This window comes from Notothenia coriiceps, unplaced genomic scaffold, assembly GCF_000735185.1.
Source record: "Notothenia coriiceps isolate Sejong01 unplaced genomic scaffold, NC01 NC01_scaffold00015641, whole genome shotgun sequence".
Classification (NCBI taxonomy): Eukaryota; Metazoa; Chordata; class Actinopteri; order Perciformes; family Nototheniidae; genus Notothenia; species Notothenia coriiceps.
Window position 1 is genome coordinate 8,961 of NW_011348342.1, and position 19,056 is coordinate 28,016.

General features: G+C 39.1%; 2 protein-coding genes across 2 annotated transcripts in view; both read right to left on the reverse strand.

Annotated features, from left to right (window-relative positions):
- The window catches only part of loxl3b (lysyl oxidase-like 3b), a 19,224-nt gene extending 8,300 nt beyond the window's left edge, over positions 1-10,924 (reverse strand). Inside the window, exons 1-7 of the mRNA XM_010775351.1 lie at positions 10,664-10,924; positions 7,755-8,117; positions 7,293-7,456; positions 6,022-6,239; positions 2,699-2,764; positions 1,447-1,503; positions 435-642 (exon numbers count right to left, since the gene is read on the reverse strand). Coding sequence (XP_010773653.1) covers positions 435-642; positions 1,447-1,503; positions 2,699-2,764; positions 6,022-6,239; positions 7,293-7,456; positions 7,755-8,109 — 1,068 coding nt within the window. The 5' untranslated portion in view covers positions 8,110-8,117; positions 10,664-10,924. The remainder of the gene's footprint in view (positions 1-434; positions 643-1,446; positions 1,504-2,698; positions 2,765-6,021; positions 6,240-7,292; positions 7,457-7,754; positions 8,118-10,663) is intronic.
- Positions 10,925-12,044: 1,120 nt separating this feature from the next.
- On the reverse strand, positions 12,045-18,705 carry pank2 (pantothenate kinase 2). Its single transcript, XM_010775345.1, has 7 exons — positions 18,321-18,705; positions 17,487-17,839; positions 16,699-16,952; positions 15,424-15,600; positions 14,920-15,043; positions 14,188-14,313; positions 12,045-14,092 (listed from the first exon to the last, which is right to left on the reverse strand). Exons 1-7 carry the CDS (start codon positions 18,532-18,534, stop codon positions 14,042-14,044), a joined length of 1,299 nt encoding a protein of 432 aa, XP_010773647.1. The 5' UTR covers positions 18,535-18,705; the 3' UTR covers positions 12,045-14,041.
- Positions 18,706-19,056: the final 351 nt, after the last annotated feature.

Here is a 19,056-nt window from a genome sequence, read left to right on the forward strand (position 1 = left end):
AGGTAAAGAAAGGGGACATCATGCAGCAATATATTTTATCTATCTTTAATATTTTTGAATGTTATTATAGTTTTCTTAAAATGCTTCTCTATCTGTGTTTTTTAATTTTTGTTTTACTTTTATGTATGCACCATGACAACGAGCCAAATACCTCGTACGTGTCAACCTACCTGGTAATAAATTGGTAATAATTCTGATTCTGATAAAACAAATGAAAACTTGAAGATATTTGTTGCCGTTAACTTCCATAGTATATTTTGACGGAAAAAGCACAGGTGCAAATAATAAATAAATATTGGCTTCAGGCTCAAAGGTGCTTCAGGTTTCTCGTACTGGCATGCTGGCTCACTGTCATGGCTTATTGCGACACATGTTATATGTTACAGCTGTGTTTCATTCCTACAAGTCAAAATGTGAAAAACGAGCCGCCTTACCGATATTTTAAGTTTCTTTTTCAAGCCGTTGTTTTGAATGAACAGCGGCCCCGGCATGCAGCTGACAACAGCCGGCATGCCGCCCTCGCAGCTGGACGTTGCGTTGGGCTTGCTGAACTCCAGAGGACAGGCTGCCAGGTGGATCTCTGTGCCTACACACGCCACCGAGTGGACGTGGAAGTGATTCTTCTGACGCTCCAAATACAACCTGGAGGAAGCAGAGACAGGGACTGTGAAGTCTGAAGAAATGTAGCCTACTGTGTCCGAAATCCATACCAAATGTGTGACCTATGTATTATATACTTATCACTATAGTATGCTGTATAAACAAAAAATATCAATATCTAAATAAACTTTAACAAGAGACACTAAAATAGTAATTTTTTCAGTTTTCTAACGTTTTTTTAAGCTGTTCAGCACCAATCAAAATGTATTATAATTTCTGTTCAGCTGACATTACTAATTGCTGTCTATTGTCTGGTTTTACCACACTACAAACTCAAAACATTCATCGAATTAGTATATGTTTTAGATTTGGGACAATGCAAATTATTAAATAAATGAAATGATGGGTTACTAGCATTAAAAGTATACAGTGACAATTAACAATATGACAATCTGAAAAAACAAAAACAGATATATAACTAAAAAGACCACACAAATAAATGAATGACGTAGCTCCTGATCTACAAAGGAACAAACATGCACACCCACCAACCGCTCATGTTATAGTAAGAATAACATCATCCTCACACAAATTACCAAAGATATTGTCTAAATGAATATGAATACATTGAACAAAAGGAAAAACAAAAGCTTAATATGTAGTCACAGTTTGGTGGATAAAGCTTTTTGTTATTTTGTTCTGAAACCAACCACAATTTCAGGGCAGGTGCTCGCACTGGAGGTGTTGGGTCTACACATTTTTTGGGAAGTTTAAATGACATTTGTTTGTGAGGCTTCGGGAAGTGTTTTGGTTATTTACTGAGCAAACTGTTTATCCTAAGATTACCTTTTGCCAGGACTGCTCTGTTTAGTCTTAGAGTTAGCTTTAGCTTTGGGTGTCTGCCTGCAAGGTAAACACGGGTTAGACCGCACAGTTAGGAAGAGACAAATGAGGTGACAAAGTGAAAATGATCATAGTAACAAAAAGGTTACATGATGCACAATTATGTTAAATGTAATGACACTCTTCAAAAGGATGTGCCCACTTCAACATTTACAATACAGTCATTAACACATTTCAGTACACTTTTAAATTGTATGTTATACTCAAAAGTCGCACAGATTTGTTGTAGGTGACACATCCTTTCAAAAAAGATATGTAAATAAACACAAATGGGAATAAAAAGTTATTTTGACACGTTTCATCATGACAGACCCATATACACTGCATGGTCAAAGTATGTGGACAATCTTCGACATACTCTGGTGTAGTTTTGGAAAATATTTAAAGATTTTTTTAAGTGGTGTTGTAACCGGAGCTTTTCTAAAGTCAGTGAATTACACTTAGGCTATAGTAGAACAGTAGAGGCAGAGGTGGATGTTTGGAGAAACAGACAGGAGTACCAGCAGAAAGCTAAATAATGTATCGCTTTATGTTTTGCTTTCCGTGCTGGTATTCCTGTCTGTTTTTCAAAACCGCCATCTATTGTAACTCACTGACTCTGCACCTCGAGGAACTGGAAGTAGACCAAATGCTTTTACTGTTTAGCTGTCCATATACCTTTGGCCATGTAGTGTATGACATGTAAAGCATGATCATTAACATTATGTTTGTTAGTAAAAACAATAGGCTACCATGATTGTAGTTTTTCTATCGTTCCAATGTGAACCTCAAGTTACCACATTGACTTAGTTTGGCGTATGGCATTGCTTTTAGATGTTTAGAGGTAGGTGTAATAGTTAAAGCATGATATTAAATGGTAATATCATGAAAAACAAACAGTCTATGTTAGTGGGTTATTCACTTTTTTCCAATACAGTTGTTAGAATAGAAGAGTTTTTTTGTAGAAATGTACCGACACCAGTCATTAGATAGAAATAATGAGAAAACTCAACATCCAAGCAAGGCAAACGGTACTTTAAGCAAGATAACTAAAATCTAGAACATATTCACATGCTGCACATCATGATACTTTGATATTAAAAAGAAAGGACAACTAGCTAAAGAGAGGCGCTACATGGTTATTGTCTACTACCTACAGGAAACCCACTGTCTAAACTACAGTTTGCAGACGGTGGGTTTTCCGGTGACAGTGTACCTTCCACCGGCTGAAACATTAACCTTTGGCCTGGAGACCTTCTCAGCTGCTCGCTTTTTCAGAAGTCTGCAACAGTGACACATCCAAATTCATCACATAGAGGAGTGAGACTACATGCAAACACAAACATATACACAGTCTGCAACTATATACACACACACACACACACACACACACACACACACACACACACACACACACACACACACACACACACACACACATACTGCCTCTGGGCTCCAAACACATGTCTTTAAGGTAAGAAGTACTGGAGGGTCAGCGGTGAATAACATTTTTGACATTCCACAAGTTCTCCAGTATATCAGGTTACAGACTTCAGGTCAACGAGGTATGATCATAATGACAGAGGCATTTCAACTATTCAGAACTACGGAGGCTGTCTTGAGTCTCATGCCGTTACAACTGATTAATAAATACAGTATCTACAGTACGTGTTAATGGCTGGCGCTCTCTACCTGATTGTATTTGAGAAGAAATATGAACAGCTCTCTTGCTTCGTGCATTCTTGGCAAAGATAATCCCTTAAATATTCCTCAAAATCTATTAAGACTCATGCAAATCCTCCTTAACTCTAGTAGTAGGTCGATGCATTTCAAGTTGGTACTGCTTTCAGAACGCTTATTTTAATGCAGGCGGAAATTGAGTATGGTTTAAGTCCTTTTTATCTGAAGGGTCTTAGTTTTGTGTGTGTTAACGATGAATCTTCCACGCAAGCCAAAGTTGCTCATAGAATTTACACGGATTAGAAAAAGGTCTCGTATTTAGTCACTATAAATATATATATACAGTACATATGCTTCGTAAACAATATAAGAAATGACTCCATAAACTTTCATTTTTATGCAGATGGTACCCAATTATATATTTACTGATCAAGCCAGATCAACCAAGCAAATTCCTAAACTTTAAGCATGCCTTAACGAAGTAAAGAAATTGGATGACCTGAATAACACAGATGGTATTTTACACCTACAAAATGCATTATCTAAAGATTATTGTCTCTGTATGTACATTTCAAGGAATATAGTAAAATGTAAACCTGGATTTGACTTTAAAACAATTGTGAAAAGCCGGTTTTCCATCTTCAGCCCCTGTTAGACTAAGTAACCCAAAAAGACTAAATAAGGACAGACAACACAGAACAGATTGACTGTTGGTTAATGTATGTTGGCTTCTTTCCAGTCGTTGTTGTCTGTTCATTATGTGACCTCTCGCCCCAACCCCGGATCATTCCCCTGAGCCTCAGCCTTCACACACATTTGAGAGAAAACACACATTTCCCCTCAGACTACTGTGAACCATCTGAATAAAACTGCTTCAGCTGGAGGGCAGCCAGGAATGTGTGCAGTCATACTGGAAGAACAAACTCGGTAAAAAAAGTGGAGGTCTGCAAGTGCACCTAAAATATCACTGGTTTGTCTAAAGTCAATATAGTTTTGTACATCGTTGTAACCTGACCTTTTAATGTTTGGTTTCGGCCCAAGTGTGCATTATTACACATAACATATAAGACCTACGTAATATAGATCCTGATTTTAGGGCAAAAACTAACAATTATTTTCATTCACGGCTGAAGCAATTTGCTGATTTTAGGATTAGTAGATCGAGAGAGAAAAAAAAGTCTTCATCTATTTTCTTTCTGATATAATCACAAGATGAATAACTAGAATTGTATTAAAATGGTAATATGAACTAATATATTATAATGTTGATCAGTGAAATGAAGAGAATGATGATGCAAAAAGTATCAATCCCTTATTGATAATAAAGTCCGGCAGTGGCTCAGTCAGTAGGGGGTTGGACTGTGAGGCGTAGGGTCGTCGGTTCAAGTCCCCGACCAGACCTAAAAATGGAGTGTGGACTGCTACTTGGAGAGGTCCCAGTTCACCTCCTGCACTGCCGTGGTGCCCTTGAGCAAGGCACCGGACACCCCCCTTCCCCCCTCACTCCCATTGCTCCCCGGGCGCTGTACAATAGCTGCCCACTGCTCCTAGTACTAGACTCCTGGTACTAGGATGGGTTAAATGCAGAGGCCACATTTCACTGTGTGTGCTGTGCTCTGCATGTGTGACCATTAAAGAGGGTTTCATCCCTCCCAATATATAAAAATATGTTTTCTGTTAATAGTCTTAACTATCAGTGTCAAAGAAAGCCCTGCAGATGAAAAACATGAGGGACAAAACACACTTTGGTTGTACTTTTCCATCTCTGCAGGCACGTCCTGTTAAAGTGATAAAACAAACCAAGAACATGAAATATGTGACCTGACCAAGACACAAAAAAAAGGTTGTGTTTTTTTCTATATCAAGAGGCACAAGGGAGAGAACAATCATCATGTGGTTTGTTGTTCAGCTGCAGTTCTGGCAGATGGTAGAAAAGGTTTCAGTCAACAGAAGTTCCTATAATGTCCACTCTTCAGGGAACAATGTCTAAAAATCCTGCTTGTGGTTCGGTTAAATTGTTGCCACTTTGTTTTACAGACTAAAACCCAGGAATGTCAAACAGGCTGGAGCAATCATCCTGAGTGAAGGAGAAAGTTACATCATCAGAGCGAAGTGGCCTAATTCCCTCTGCTGGTTCATGGAAACAAAGAAAGGTCTAATAGTTTAATGTAGCAGAGTACAAAAAACAATTAGACTGCCCCTTTGTTTGAGATGAATTAATTCCACATTTTGGGTTATACACATCTGAGTCTAACCCCGAGGTAGATTTAGAATACTTTATTGTCTCTTAGATTTGCATAAACTGGAAACTTGTTTTGGGAACTTGCATAAGGCAAACTGCACATGACAATTATGCATCTTAACCACTGTCATATTTTTATTTTTATTTTTTTAAATATGAGGCCATCACCAGCAGCAAGCCAGCTTAGCTTTGCTTGGCATTAAGACAGGAAATAGAGTAAAACAGGAAGCACCTAACATGCTGGTTAGCACACCTTACCTGTTTTAGTCGCGTTATAGGCGTTTCTTATCTTAATGGTAAACTAACAAGCTGCTAGCTGTAGCTTCTAATTGACTGTAAAGACACAAGAGTTGTTCAAATCTTCTTATTTATCTTAACAAGAAAGCAAGTGAGTGTATTTCAAATGTCCAAAATATCAAATTGTACCTTTAAGTTACCATGTAGATGAGCAACAGTCTATTTCCACTAAATTACGAAATATAGGGTTAGATCAATCCTTTTACCATTTTTAAGACCTAATGGTCAAATCCTACTTTGCTATCTGTGTAAAAAGTCACAGCTTTAACCTCATGAACCAGAATCAGATATTATTGGTTGAAGTCGAGCTATTATCTTACTTGTAGAAGTTCTTGTTGACTTTCCTCTCATGCGGGAATCCCAGCATGCCGCAGACCACATGAGTGTTTTTGATCGACCATCTCAGGTCGCAGATCTGCGCCCAGCCGTCTTTATATTTCACTTCCACCACGCCCTCCGTGATGGGCAGCTTCTTTCTGGCAGTGGCGACTACAGGCCGCAGCCGCACCTCCTCTATCTGTTTCTCATCCACCTGAGCCTGTTCGGAGAAAGTGGAGAACAATCGGATGTTTTTTTATAATAATAAATAATTCCAGATTCAAATTTGCTTCTAGATCAAATCAGGTAGATTCGTTAAAAAAGGACACTGATGTTTGATAGTTAAATGAGGTAAGGATGCTTAGAGAATCACAGTATTGTCCTTACTGGATCCTACTGACACATCCATGCACACAGAAGCATGTCTCTATAGGACTCTTTAATGAGAGGAGCAGACTAAACAGTGGGCCACAGCCATTACAGACTACAATTCTAGGTCTAAACAGCTCATAAGTGGTAAACGTGATTCAGCCTTGCAATGAGTCACTTCCGCTGTGGTTTATTTGGAAACAAAACTGGCTTGTGGTCACAGATTCAAGTCTGAACGCCACATTTGACTGGGCCTGCAACTGGCAGGATAGAGTGAGAGTGGTTCCGCATCTGGAAGTCTGCCCACTTAACTCTTATGAAACTTTTTTTCATAAGACCCTTCTATGTAACAGAGACACATATATCCAGTCATTCAAGCTGTTTCCAGGAGTCTGAAAACAAGTCCCCGGTCCAACCTTGTTCACCTTGGACCAGTCAGCCATATTAATGGAGTTTTAAAACGGACTGCAATGATGGAACAATGCTACTTCAAGACACCACCAAACTGCTCCTTTATAAATGTTTTTATTGAGGGCTAAAAATTACATTTTGTACGTTTGCCAGGCTCAGACACATTGAAGAGCTGAGCTAATCAACAGCATGTGTGTGGCAGCTACAGGTGGCAAAGAGGCATTGAACTACTTCCATGCTGGTTAAATCTGACAGTATATAAACTGTGGGAGATTAGATTATAAGCCTGTATGATGAACCTCATTTTTACAGCAGCAAAATCAGGCTTGTGGTCACAACATGTATATTTTTGTCTTTGGCACTGGCATAAAAGACAAAAATAAACAAATCACACCAAAACAAAATAATTCATCTTATTCTCAACCAAATAAACCACAAAAACAGTTTTGTAACAAAATTACGATTTAAAAAAAAATGTAATTCAGCAACTTACATCAATAACATTTGATTCCACAAATCCGGGGATCCTCTCGTCTTTGCACACCACTCCGGCGTCCTCATCGTGAGTGCAGTCACTGTTGCCCCAGCCGCGAGACTTGCAGGAGTCGATGCTCCTCTCCCCCCCGTTACACTGCACGTTGTCCAGCCAGATTTTCCCTGGACAGGCAGGAGACTGTCAGTGAGACTGCAGCACACTCCCAGGCCTGCGGAAAGTAATCATTCCAGGCCTGGAAGTGACACTTGGTTGCTTGAAATGTTGGTGCTCTGGGCACTCATGGCAGAAAGTTCTTCACAGTACAATATAACTAACAGAAAATGATATGAGTGGATTATCTAAAGGTCCTCTGTGTATATCCAAACCTGTCATTTTGAGCACCAAATAACCATATGACAGAGCACACAGTGTATTAAGTAAGAATCTTGACATCAGGAAGTGTTTTGAAGTCACTCTTACCTTGGCCTTTGCCATATTTGGCGCTGTGGGTCCATCCTGTGGCTTCCACGAAGCCCAGTTGGCGACAGAGCACATTGGCGTTGGCTATCGCAAAGTCGTCATCACAGATGGTTCCCCACTCTCCCTTGTAAAAAAGCTCCACCCGACCCTCGTTGTGTTTCCTTGGGTATCCAGACAGTCTAACCCTTAGCTGTTCGGTCTGCGGGGATGAAGACGTTGTGGGGGTCCGCGTGGGGGTCCCCGTGGGGGTCCGAGTGGCTGTGTTTGATGGTGTGGTCTGGGCCAAACAGCAAGGTAACAACAACCCAAACAGAAGGGAGACTGCTAACTTTTCCCTGCGTCTTGACTTCTCCATTGTTACAACTGCAAATAAAAAAAAGGAAAAGAGTAAGTCGACAATAAAAACATTTATGCAGACCGGTAAGTGTCCCCTTTCTGCTCTTAATGTCTAAAAGCCCCCCCTATTTAAAATGTATGTTTAACCTGGAGAAATCTGCTCAATTTTTGAAAACTTTTATTTACAGTTTTGATCATACCAGATGGGAAACAGCTGAAGTTCGCCCTTCAAATGACCCTCCGGTTTGCCTAAATACCCTTTTGGGTCCAACTCTGGTCAGCCCTGGTGCCCCCTAAATGATACTCTGAAACGTTTATACAAATAGCTTTGGTTAAAACCGGGAGTGTTCTGAAAGAGGGGCTGAAAATACACTCAGTTCATAGTAAAGTAAGATTGATGAAATGTGATTCAAACCATCTGGTTATGTTTACTTGACTCAGATATGGGGGAGAATAACAGGGAAGATTCCAAAATGCTTAGGCACAATCATGCTGACCACAAAAGTTACATGAATGTTTATATTATTGATATTAACAGCTGCCCTTTGACTGGAAACTTTTCCTCTTTTAAGCAGCTTTTTTGTTCAGTTTTATTCATGGTTGTCGTGCCAGTTTCAGGATTTTTTTTTCCTGTTGGTTATTAGTCATTATATTTTCTGATACAACAAGCTACCTTTTTCCCACAAAATGTTCACCCTGCTCTCTTAAACCTTCCTGTAGGGCTCTGTTTGTGAATGCTAACATAAGACTGCTATTGATACCCTGACAGCTACACTTCTTCTTAGCTTATAGCGAGTAGGGGGTTGTTCCTTCAGAGACACACATACTGTACAGTAGTGTGATTTGTACAGAAACCACAAACTTAAGGTGCCCTTTCAAAAACATGTCTGAGACTGACTGCGCAGTCTGAGTCCAATTTCACAGATTATGGAATGACCCACGCGTTCACACTAAGCTTTAGTCTGCAGGGGCTTTTAAGGCTGAGCCACAATGTCTGAACTGAAGCCATGCCACAAGTCGTGCCACATTTGGCGGGGGGGAAATATTCTGTATTTTAAACTAGGGTTGGTAATCCTTGAAATATATGAAGAGTAGGGTGGATTTTGAAATGTAAAACCCCAGCTGAGTTTGGCCAACCCTTTCCCAATGAAAGAAAATAGCAGCACTAGCTCAATTAGTTGCTAAATTAGACAAAAAAGTAGTCAAGTTTGCAACGCTGACAGTCTGTCTTCTGAGCCACACTACCAAACAATCATAATGATTATAAACACCAATTATTTCATGTTTTCATGTAAAACATTTCATTATTGTTTTTGTAGCCTTTGTTACATGAAACCTCCATGACATTAGGCCACCAAGTATCTGATTGTATTGTGCTTATGCATGAGTCAAACCAACTCTCTCACTCGAACACCCACACACACACTCTGAAGGAGGGACTCTCCATACCAATGAGCTCATGGATCAGGTTTTGTGGAAGTCTCAAATCAACAAGCAGCAGCAGCAGCCGTTCTCCAGCACAACATACAGAAAACTTTGGTTATCACAAAGTCTTTTAATGAGACACTGAATGCACACATTCCCACCAAAACAAGCATACAACTTTTGTCAAACTATGAGTAAAGGCTCCCTTGATGCAAAGAAAATATGTAACTGCCTTGTCACAGCATGTGTTTGAACTCATAGGAACTTTGTGGAACTTTATATGAAAAAGCACATATGTGCATGATCCACATTAACAGGAATACAATGGATGATGTAAGAACCTGAATTATAGATAAGGGATAAGACACTATAAAGAAGGGGAACAAATCGAAATGGAAACACGTGGTGGTCAAACATTTCCTAGAAAGAGAAAGTGCAATGCTTTGTTGGTTTTTCTGATCCACTTTACTGTTTTGTCCACATCCAAATCTCCAACTGTAGCATTGGGATGTAAACTCAAACATTAAACAATATCACCATAATAATAGGGTAATCTTTTCTGATTGTTAAAGAATCAGAAAAACCCAACCTGCACCCTTTCACCACTTATTTTCTGGAAAACAGATGCTACAGAGCATCCAGGCCAAAACCCATATATTGTGAGTGTGAGGAGTTCATTTTCTATTCTAACTAAACATATTCACCCCTAATGATACGATTATTACAAAGTTCTACCAACACATTTGAGTACACCAAACAAGACATCTAGCAGCAGGGATTTCTGTGAAAACACTTCAGACTATTTTTCCAAGTCAATATTTGGCTTGAGAACACATTTTGTTTCCTGTTGCAACATTCCTCACATTTTCTTCGATATCCAGCTTCCTAAAAGTGAAGGTTTGTTTTACTAATATACATACTAGCCTATAAATGGGGCTTTAAAGCACTTTGATGCCTAACAGAGTTATCAAAGTAGTACATACTTTAAATACAATATATCAGGTAGAAGTTAATACCCAGATAGTGTATGTACCTTGTTCTTTTCAACTATAGAAACACAGCATGATAACTTTGTAAAAAATGTTCATTTTGCCGGAAAATCACTATTCTCTTCATTTCAAACTACAACTAAACAACTATAGCCTTACCTTACGTTTCCAGTATGAGGAGGTTATAACGGTTCCAGTGAAAAAGGAGGGGGAGCTTGGTCTTGAATCTTTCTGATCCCGAAGTTCCTAAAGGACTAAAGGTGAATAAATATCCCAGAACTTCAGCTAATTCATCTCCTCCACCAAACAAGGGTCCAATTTGCGGGGCAGTGGTCCACCAAGCAGCCAATTACTCCTTCCAGCGTTAGTTACTCTCTGTAAATTGCCAGCTGTGCAGCCCTCACCGAGGAAGAGGAGGAGGAAGAGGCTGCGAGACCGAAGTGGGCTGGATTTATTCCCTGGAAAGACACTAACTCTTTCATGAATGGTTCTGTAACAGGCGGGCGGTCGTCTCTTGCATAAAAGAAGTGTATTTAACTTATGTCACACGCAGGCTACGTGCCTGACAAATCGCAGGAGATTTACAATCGGAAAAAAGCTGCAAATAGCTTATTGGGAAAAGTTAATATTGACTGCAAAATCCATTAAGTATCCTCACATTGACCCACAGTTTATATTGCACAGGACATGTTTATGGCTTTGTGCTAAAGTTGAAATGGTCATTTATGGCCTCATGATTTTGATACCTTGGGAACCTCTTGTTAGGGACCTATTAACCAAAACTCAGCTTACCCCAATGAACCCAAAGTTAAATAATTCTACTTTTTGTGAAAATAAAATAGCGTTTAATATTCTTACCGAAAGTCCCGCTGGAAGAAATACAAATCTAAATATCGACCCTGACACTTTTCGCTTGTTTTCGTTTGTGTGTGTAATGTTTAAAGATACAAAAGATAATATAAACGTCTTCACAGCAGGTTGAGTAACCACTTAACGTCATTTCAAACTGAGACTTTATTTGGTCAGTTTAGGCAAAATATCAACGTTGTTTTAAATTTTTTTAGAAACAACAGGGGTCCAAGCGAACTAACGTCGCCCTCATTTGCATAACATTTAATGTAACATTTCCCTGCCTTTGTTACGATTCGCTCAACTCCAATAATAAATGGGGGCGAACTTCGGCTTTAGTTGTCTGTAGGCTACTAGACACTGCTCTAATGTCGCGGGTAAACATAGTGGTGGCAAGTAAAGTAACTTCTCTAAGGTAGGCTACTGTACTTAAATGTTGAGGTACTTTAAGAATTTATATGTTCTGCTAGTTTACACTTCTACTCAACTACATTTCAAGGCAAATATTGTACTTCTATAGTCCACTACATTCATTTACTTAGCAGATTCAGATTAATAATAGCAAATATAATTCATTTATAATGTATTTTTTTTACCAGCAGCAAATAATGTCCTTTTATTTTTCGGATTTTAAGAATATTTTGCTGCTAAAAATGTATGTTCTTCAAGTAAAACACAGTCAGTTCTCACAAAGATTAGAAAAGTTTGTTTTTAATAGAGACAACCCAGTAAGAAATGTGTTATGACTCGTTACAAAAATAGTACAACGTTTTCTTTAACGCTACAAATGTAAAGCAAATAAATGTAAAGCAAACAAATGTAAAGCAAACAAATAGGAAAACCTAGAGAACAACGACCCAGTTTGCCTTGTTTAAATCCTGCTGCGAAAAATATTTTATGCACGATACTAAAACATTAAAGGCACTTATATTTACTATATAAACCGTCACAAAGTTCATACCTAGAAAACTTACAGCTGAAAAACCCTCTTTGGGTAGATAATGATTCAACATGATCCCTGTTATCCAGCAATAGACCAATATAACAAACAGATGACATCAAAATTGGACGGAAAGCATTACATGAAATAATAGGACAATCAGAGACTAAATCTTGAACATGTTCAAGATCAACCTTTAAATACCTCTTGAAAAACAAAAGCATTAGGAAGCCTTCCCAAAACATACATTTAAGTCAAAACATGAATATTTAAGCACAAACGTACAAAACCAAGAAACACATTGTTTAGGGTTACAGGACCGAAATCCTCCATTGGAGGGATGCGTTACGTTTCTGCATTCAAATAACCTCTTTTTAAAAAATTGAATCTAAGGATTACGCAGGAATAAAATGCCCTGATTTTACCTCAGTATCAATACATTTTCAATTGCTTTGATTTCTCTCTCTCTACAAAGATCAGGATGCAGTGGCTCAAGGGCACTTCAGCAGGGGAGTTGTTTGGGGTAAGAATGAGACTTAAATCTATACCATAGGGTCCAGTCTTTCTAACCCCACAGATGATTGTCCAGATTTCTTTGCAAAGCTCAAAGTAAAAATAACTAGGTAAACAAACTTTAGAAAACTGCATTGAAATCTAATTCAGGAAATATGTTCAAAGGACTCATCATTTCTATAACGGTAACAGTTAACATCTCCATTCAAGAGTAAATCTGATGAAATTGTGTTTTTTCATCAATTATTTAGTAAATTATCCAATGAGAAAAACAATAATTGTTCATACACAACCGCATTTAAAGTCCTATTGGTGACATAAGTAAATACTCAAAAACATAAAGGACTAATAATAAGTGGTTGTAAATTATTTTCAGTGCTTTTTTTCATCTTTACTAAAATAATAGCAGGTAAATGGGAGTATTATCAAGACAATATGTTGCGTGACAGTCATGTTACAGCACACAAAACATATCAGTTGAATAAGTTAGTGGTAGTTAGTGTTTGACTATAGTTCAATCATCACAATTCCCATATTGTCCCAGTCTTTGTTTGACTACCTATATTTTGGTATTAATAACTACTGGTATGAAGAGCTGAAAGGATTAGTCAATAATAATCTGCAACATGATAGTCACAAAAATAATCCTAGTTCCAGTTTCTGAAATATGAATATGTTTTAGCACTTTTTGGTCTTATATGATAATAAACCAAATATCTAATAAAGTATTTGAAAGACGTCATATTTGATTTAGGAGACGTAGGTATCTTTCTACCTTTTTAGACTGATCAGTTAAACAACACATTTAGGATATAAACAATTAATTGTGCTTTTTTTTCTGTGATTATATTTCGCTTCTACCACCCATTATATAAAAGTACTATACACAATCGTTCAACCATGCACCTGGTACCAAAGTAGGGTAAAATACACCTGGCCAGTAACCCACCGAGGGGTAAGTGCAGCCAACAAGACTATACTATGTGACGCTTAGGTTTTAATTGAAGAATTTCAGGCAACCGTGGTGATTTTATCCTGAGTTGTTTTAGCATTTTACAAAACCAGCTTGATTTATGGGAACAAAATAGGACCTTTGCCTTTCACAACCAAAGTGTACCAGTAACTGGCTGCTGGCTGGCATAACATCCCACTGTGGGGTCAATTCTGGACGGTCTAAAGTGCTAATGGTCTACCAGCAGACTGACAAGTGTTTCTTTGGATATCATTCGGACGGATTAGGACGGATGCAGAAGCTCTAACAGGGCTCCAACTGCTCCGAAGTAACCCTGAAATACACAAAAAAGAACATTGATTCAGAAATCATTATGCCCATAAAGCAAAAAAGTACATTTATAGTGAAATAAAGGGTTGAGTGATTTACCTCATGCTGCATGAAGAGCGCCTTCAGTTGTCCTTTAGACCAGTAGTCCATGGCGTAGGCCAGCAGCTTCATAGAGAGGGTGTTCACTCTCAGGAAGTTTCCCACAAACACCACTCTCTCTATGTTCTTAATTAGGCAAGAGAATGGGGATACAATATTTTTGGTTAAAAGGCAAGCTTATTTTATGAACACTGTTATGTTATCTACATGACAAACTCTGGCTTTGTTTCTCTGATGAGGAAGTTACCATTTCTGCTTCGTAATCAGAAGTCCACACACTCTCTCTCTCCTCATTTTATATTAACTTTTTTATCTAATTTGTAAAGCAGTTTATTTGACTCCAGATTAAGGGGGTGCATGTGAGACATGCTACTTTGATAGCAAAAAAACTGGAACAATAGACACATCTGATTCATTATTGTTTTTAATAATTGTTTGTGTTGAACATGTTGATAATGCAGCGTACGTCCTCTACGCCTTCATAGCCCTGTACAATGCTGCTTGATCAAGACGTCACAAGGCAGCACCGTAAAGAGGCTGAACGCAAAGAGGAAAGCCCAGCAGGGACACTGGAGGAGAACTGGTGTTTTCACAGACATGTTCATCTCAAGGAAATCTTTCCCCGCTCCATTGTATCTTGACATTCGTCCATCCCACCTGAACTGTTATGCCATTCAAAACTCAGATGCCAATGAAATACTCTGCAGCATATACAGTGAATGAGCTACTAACCTCATTGAGAGCACACATCCTGGTGATGGAGCCGATGTTATTGGTGATGCTGACTAGTGTTGCTCTGGCCAGGTCCTCTTTGGACACCGTCTCCCTCTTCTCTTTGGACACCATGTTACCAAAACTATCAAATCAAAACACAAGCAATATTTTAGAGAAATAAAAAGGCTAAAGTCCGTTCAATCTTTAACAAAGTTATACATCAAACAGCGAATCCCGAAAACAAGATTCAGAGCAAATATATATATATATTTTTAAACATTTGGTCAGTAGGACCATCACAATTTCATATTGTGGCCAAAAGATAATGATATAGTGTGAATGAAATTTGTCTTTAAATTTGTGTTTTTTGTGCATTCTGTCAATTTTTTGGTCAATTAATTGGGATAGAAAGCATAGCACACTTTACTGGTTTCTGTTTTATTAAAGCAGAGACTGTGCTTTTGATTGATTCCACCAAAAAAAGGCTTTTGACCTAGAGTAAAAAGCTGCTGTAAATCGCACCTTGAGGCTACAGCCCAGCCCGGCAGCCCAAACCTCTCATAGTCTCCTCCGTAGATGTCTCGGACCAGCTTGTCCACTTTGGTGCTCTCCCCTTCAGAGGCCATTGCTAGAGCTTCCTCGAAAGATGAGCAGCCAGTCAGCAGGCAACACAGACCCAGGAAGGTCCCACCGCCGAGGCTGTGAAACCACACAGATTAACAGGGGGAGAATCAAATTGTAAATGTGTATATTCTATAAATGTAAAATACACCAGTCTGGATTGTAAGGTCTCAATTTTAGTCTAAAATGTAGGGGGAAAGGGACATTTCTCACACAAAATCCAGCTAACACAGAACTATTTTGTTTCAACTCACAAGCAGACAGTTAAGTGAAGGGAAGTTGTTGGGTGGCAGATGTCTAAAAAAATGCTGCTACTTTTCACATCAAGGCACTAGGAGGACACGAAGGGCTGACGTCACTTGACTGGAGTGCATCCATCTGCAAATCCCCAGGTATCACTTAACCAGGTCTCAGCCTGTTTATGTCTCTCTACTGTCACAGCTTTGTTTTTCTGATGGCACTTGGGGCCAAGTACACTTAGAATTATAAGATAGGTTTTTCTTTGAAGACATTATCGTTGGAGTGAGCTAAAGGTGCTTTGAGGACTGAAAAAGTAACTTTGAGGAAGACACATTTCTCCTGGGCCGGTAAGCCAAAACTAAGGTTTCCGAGTTATCCTGCTGGGAATCTACACGGACACGTAATATTCAAGTTTTGCATTGAACTAGCAGCCACAGTACTTTGACATGAAGCAAGGGGAGGGGGAGTGCGCCATCTAGGGTCTCAATGTCATCTATACCATCTTTAATGAGTTGCACTCATCAGGAATTGTATGGTTTTTTTGTATTAATTTATTTTTCCTTCTCCCATCTTTTAATCCATGCAATCTTTCTCCCTTTATTTTTGTCTTACCTTACTTCTTTTTATTGTTATTACTTATATTTTAAGAAATGTTTCACTATTTTCTTATTGATATAATAGTTATAGATTATTACTCCAACTAACAGTTGTTTTTGGCTGTCTGTTATAGATTTGGGTAATATGTGTGAATGAATACAAAAATAAATGTGGTATTTGACTAAATTTCACATAATTATTATTATATGTATTTATATTAGCATACCCCTGCAGACCCTGTACGCCCTCTAGGAATAGTTCCTTTTTTGTATTTTTATGACTTTTGATCATTACCCCCCTGATGTTTAAAGGTCTTACATCTTCATGGCTGATAATTACCTGGTCCCTGTAACTCGTTTGTAGTTGGTCTCAGAGTAGACGGCCAGGATGCTGACCCCGGACCCTATGTTGACCAGCAGAAGAGGATAGGGGTTCTCCAGTGTATAGGGCTTCTGGATGCAGCGTTCTGGGTCAGTGGGGTTTTCAAAGTAGTAGCACTCCGAGGGTCCGCTGGACACCACCGAGTCGATGTACAAAACCCCCCGGATCAAACAGTCCAGCTCATCCAGCTTGTGAAGCTGCAGGTCCGCCATCTTTTATTTGAGAGGGTAAAAGAACATAGATAACATCACTGAGGGGGAGGTGGTCAGGAGAACACAGAGGAAGGGAGACGCAGGGAGGAGGGAAAGCAGGGGGGTAAGAAAACAGGAACCTTCACTAAAATTCAATTGAAATGTGCCTCACCATTTTTATAAAAATAATTGAAGGAACCTTTAGTGCCACAATTCTGATTAATCTTAGTGTTATCAGTATAATTTGTTCTTATTAGAGAATTGATGTTTATCACAGTACTTACGGGAAAAACAATGGTAGCCTAATGCGAAATTCATGAGGATATGCATGCTGTCTTTGTCCTTGTTATTAATGCCAAAATTGCATTATATCTTTAAAAGTTGTATTTAGGTGCTCTTCATCTAATTCTGTTCAGTAAGAATCACACACATTCCCATCACATGCTATAAATATGTTCAATATGACTTCACTATTTTCTCTCCTCTTTCCTTCCTGTCAATCTCCACAATCCAGCCTGTAAAAGCAAACAGGGGAGAACACCTGCATGGACCCACCGTGCGGAAATCTGCCTCAAACTTGTACGCCCCCCCTCCCGTGGCGCAGAGGGTGGTGTGGAGGCTGGAGAAGTGCTTGCTGCGGGCCATCTGCAGGAAGGCCGGCAGGTCATGCGTGGGGAAACGGATGAAGTGCAGGTTGCCTTTCCTGCCGCACAGCGTCAGGTCCTGCAGCTCCAGGTGCACGTCCCTAATGCCAGTTTTACTATAGGCAATGTTGGAGGTGAGGTAGCGCCGGATGCTCTTCAGGTTCTCCACCTCTTCCTGCTCCTCCTCTGCTGTGATGTCTTTGGGCTCAAAGTAGACCAGCTTCACCAGAGTGCCTCCAATGTCCATCCCAAACCAGGGAAATGCTGCATTATGTGAAATAATCAATGCAACAACAACAAAAAATCACTCACAATATTCATTTTATTTAACATTGCATAACATAATATCTTTCATATTTAAATGCTTATTGACAGTAGTTACAAATAGAGGTGATGTAAGATTGTTGAACGACATAAGGAAAAGCAGCTTCATCCATAGAGGCAGAAGTACAGTGTGTACCGTGAACGCCATCTTGTTGCAAAATAGACCCTGGCTATTCACTGCCACTACACCTCAGATATTACATTGTACTACAAAGACCACTATTATGTTGTCAGTTCTAAAATCTTCTCACCAATATCAACACATTTACAATGCATTTTAAATACGCTTTATGTATATACATCTTCATTTTAAATCTCAATTATTATTGACTGTCTTTTGTGGGCTACGCCTTTTAATTTATGTATACGATACAATCCCCAGTAAATACACTAAGCCCATGCTAGTAACGGTAACACCTACGCGGCCTTGTTTTCTTCACCGAGTCGCTCCGAAGCCTCGCCGTCGAGTTGGAGGTCTGCCGCGTGGATGTGGCTCTTCCTGCGGGCGATGCAGCCTCATTGTCGGGCTCATTTCTGAAACACCCGGGCTTCTCCCTGTCGGACCGCGGCTGCTTCGTGGGCGTTTCGTCTTCGTCGATACTTTCATCGTCGCCTTGGTGGCCATTGGACGCCATCAAAATGACTAAATCACTACATACATACTGCCACTTTATGATAAATAAAACTATTAAATGTCAATGATTTATGTGGACAATGAAGTCTAGGCCCTAGCTAATTAGCTAGCTAAGTAGCTGTGTCGTTATAACGGCCGTGTGTACATGTCCTTTTTTATTCTCGCTGTCAAGCCAGGGGTGGGCGGGGTCAGAGGTTTGATTGAAAGACGCCAGAACCAATCAGAATGCGAGTTAGCCAGTTAGAAAACAGTTCGCAAAAGGAGGCTGGTGTCACATTTGTCTTTAGTTTTTCACATTAAAAAAACACATTTTGTTGTTTTTCAGAATGCATGAAAATCAAAACAAGCACCATATGTATAGCTATATCCCGGAAATAGCTATTATACATTTACAGATTAGGAAAGATTATTGATTTAAATGAAATATCCATAAGTAGAAGCTCTCTTAATGTTGGTAAATTATTATTTACATATAATAATAACAACAACAACAACTGTTCTATGTGACATTGGTCCCAAAAAG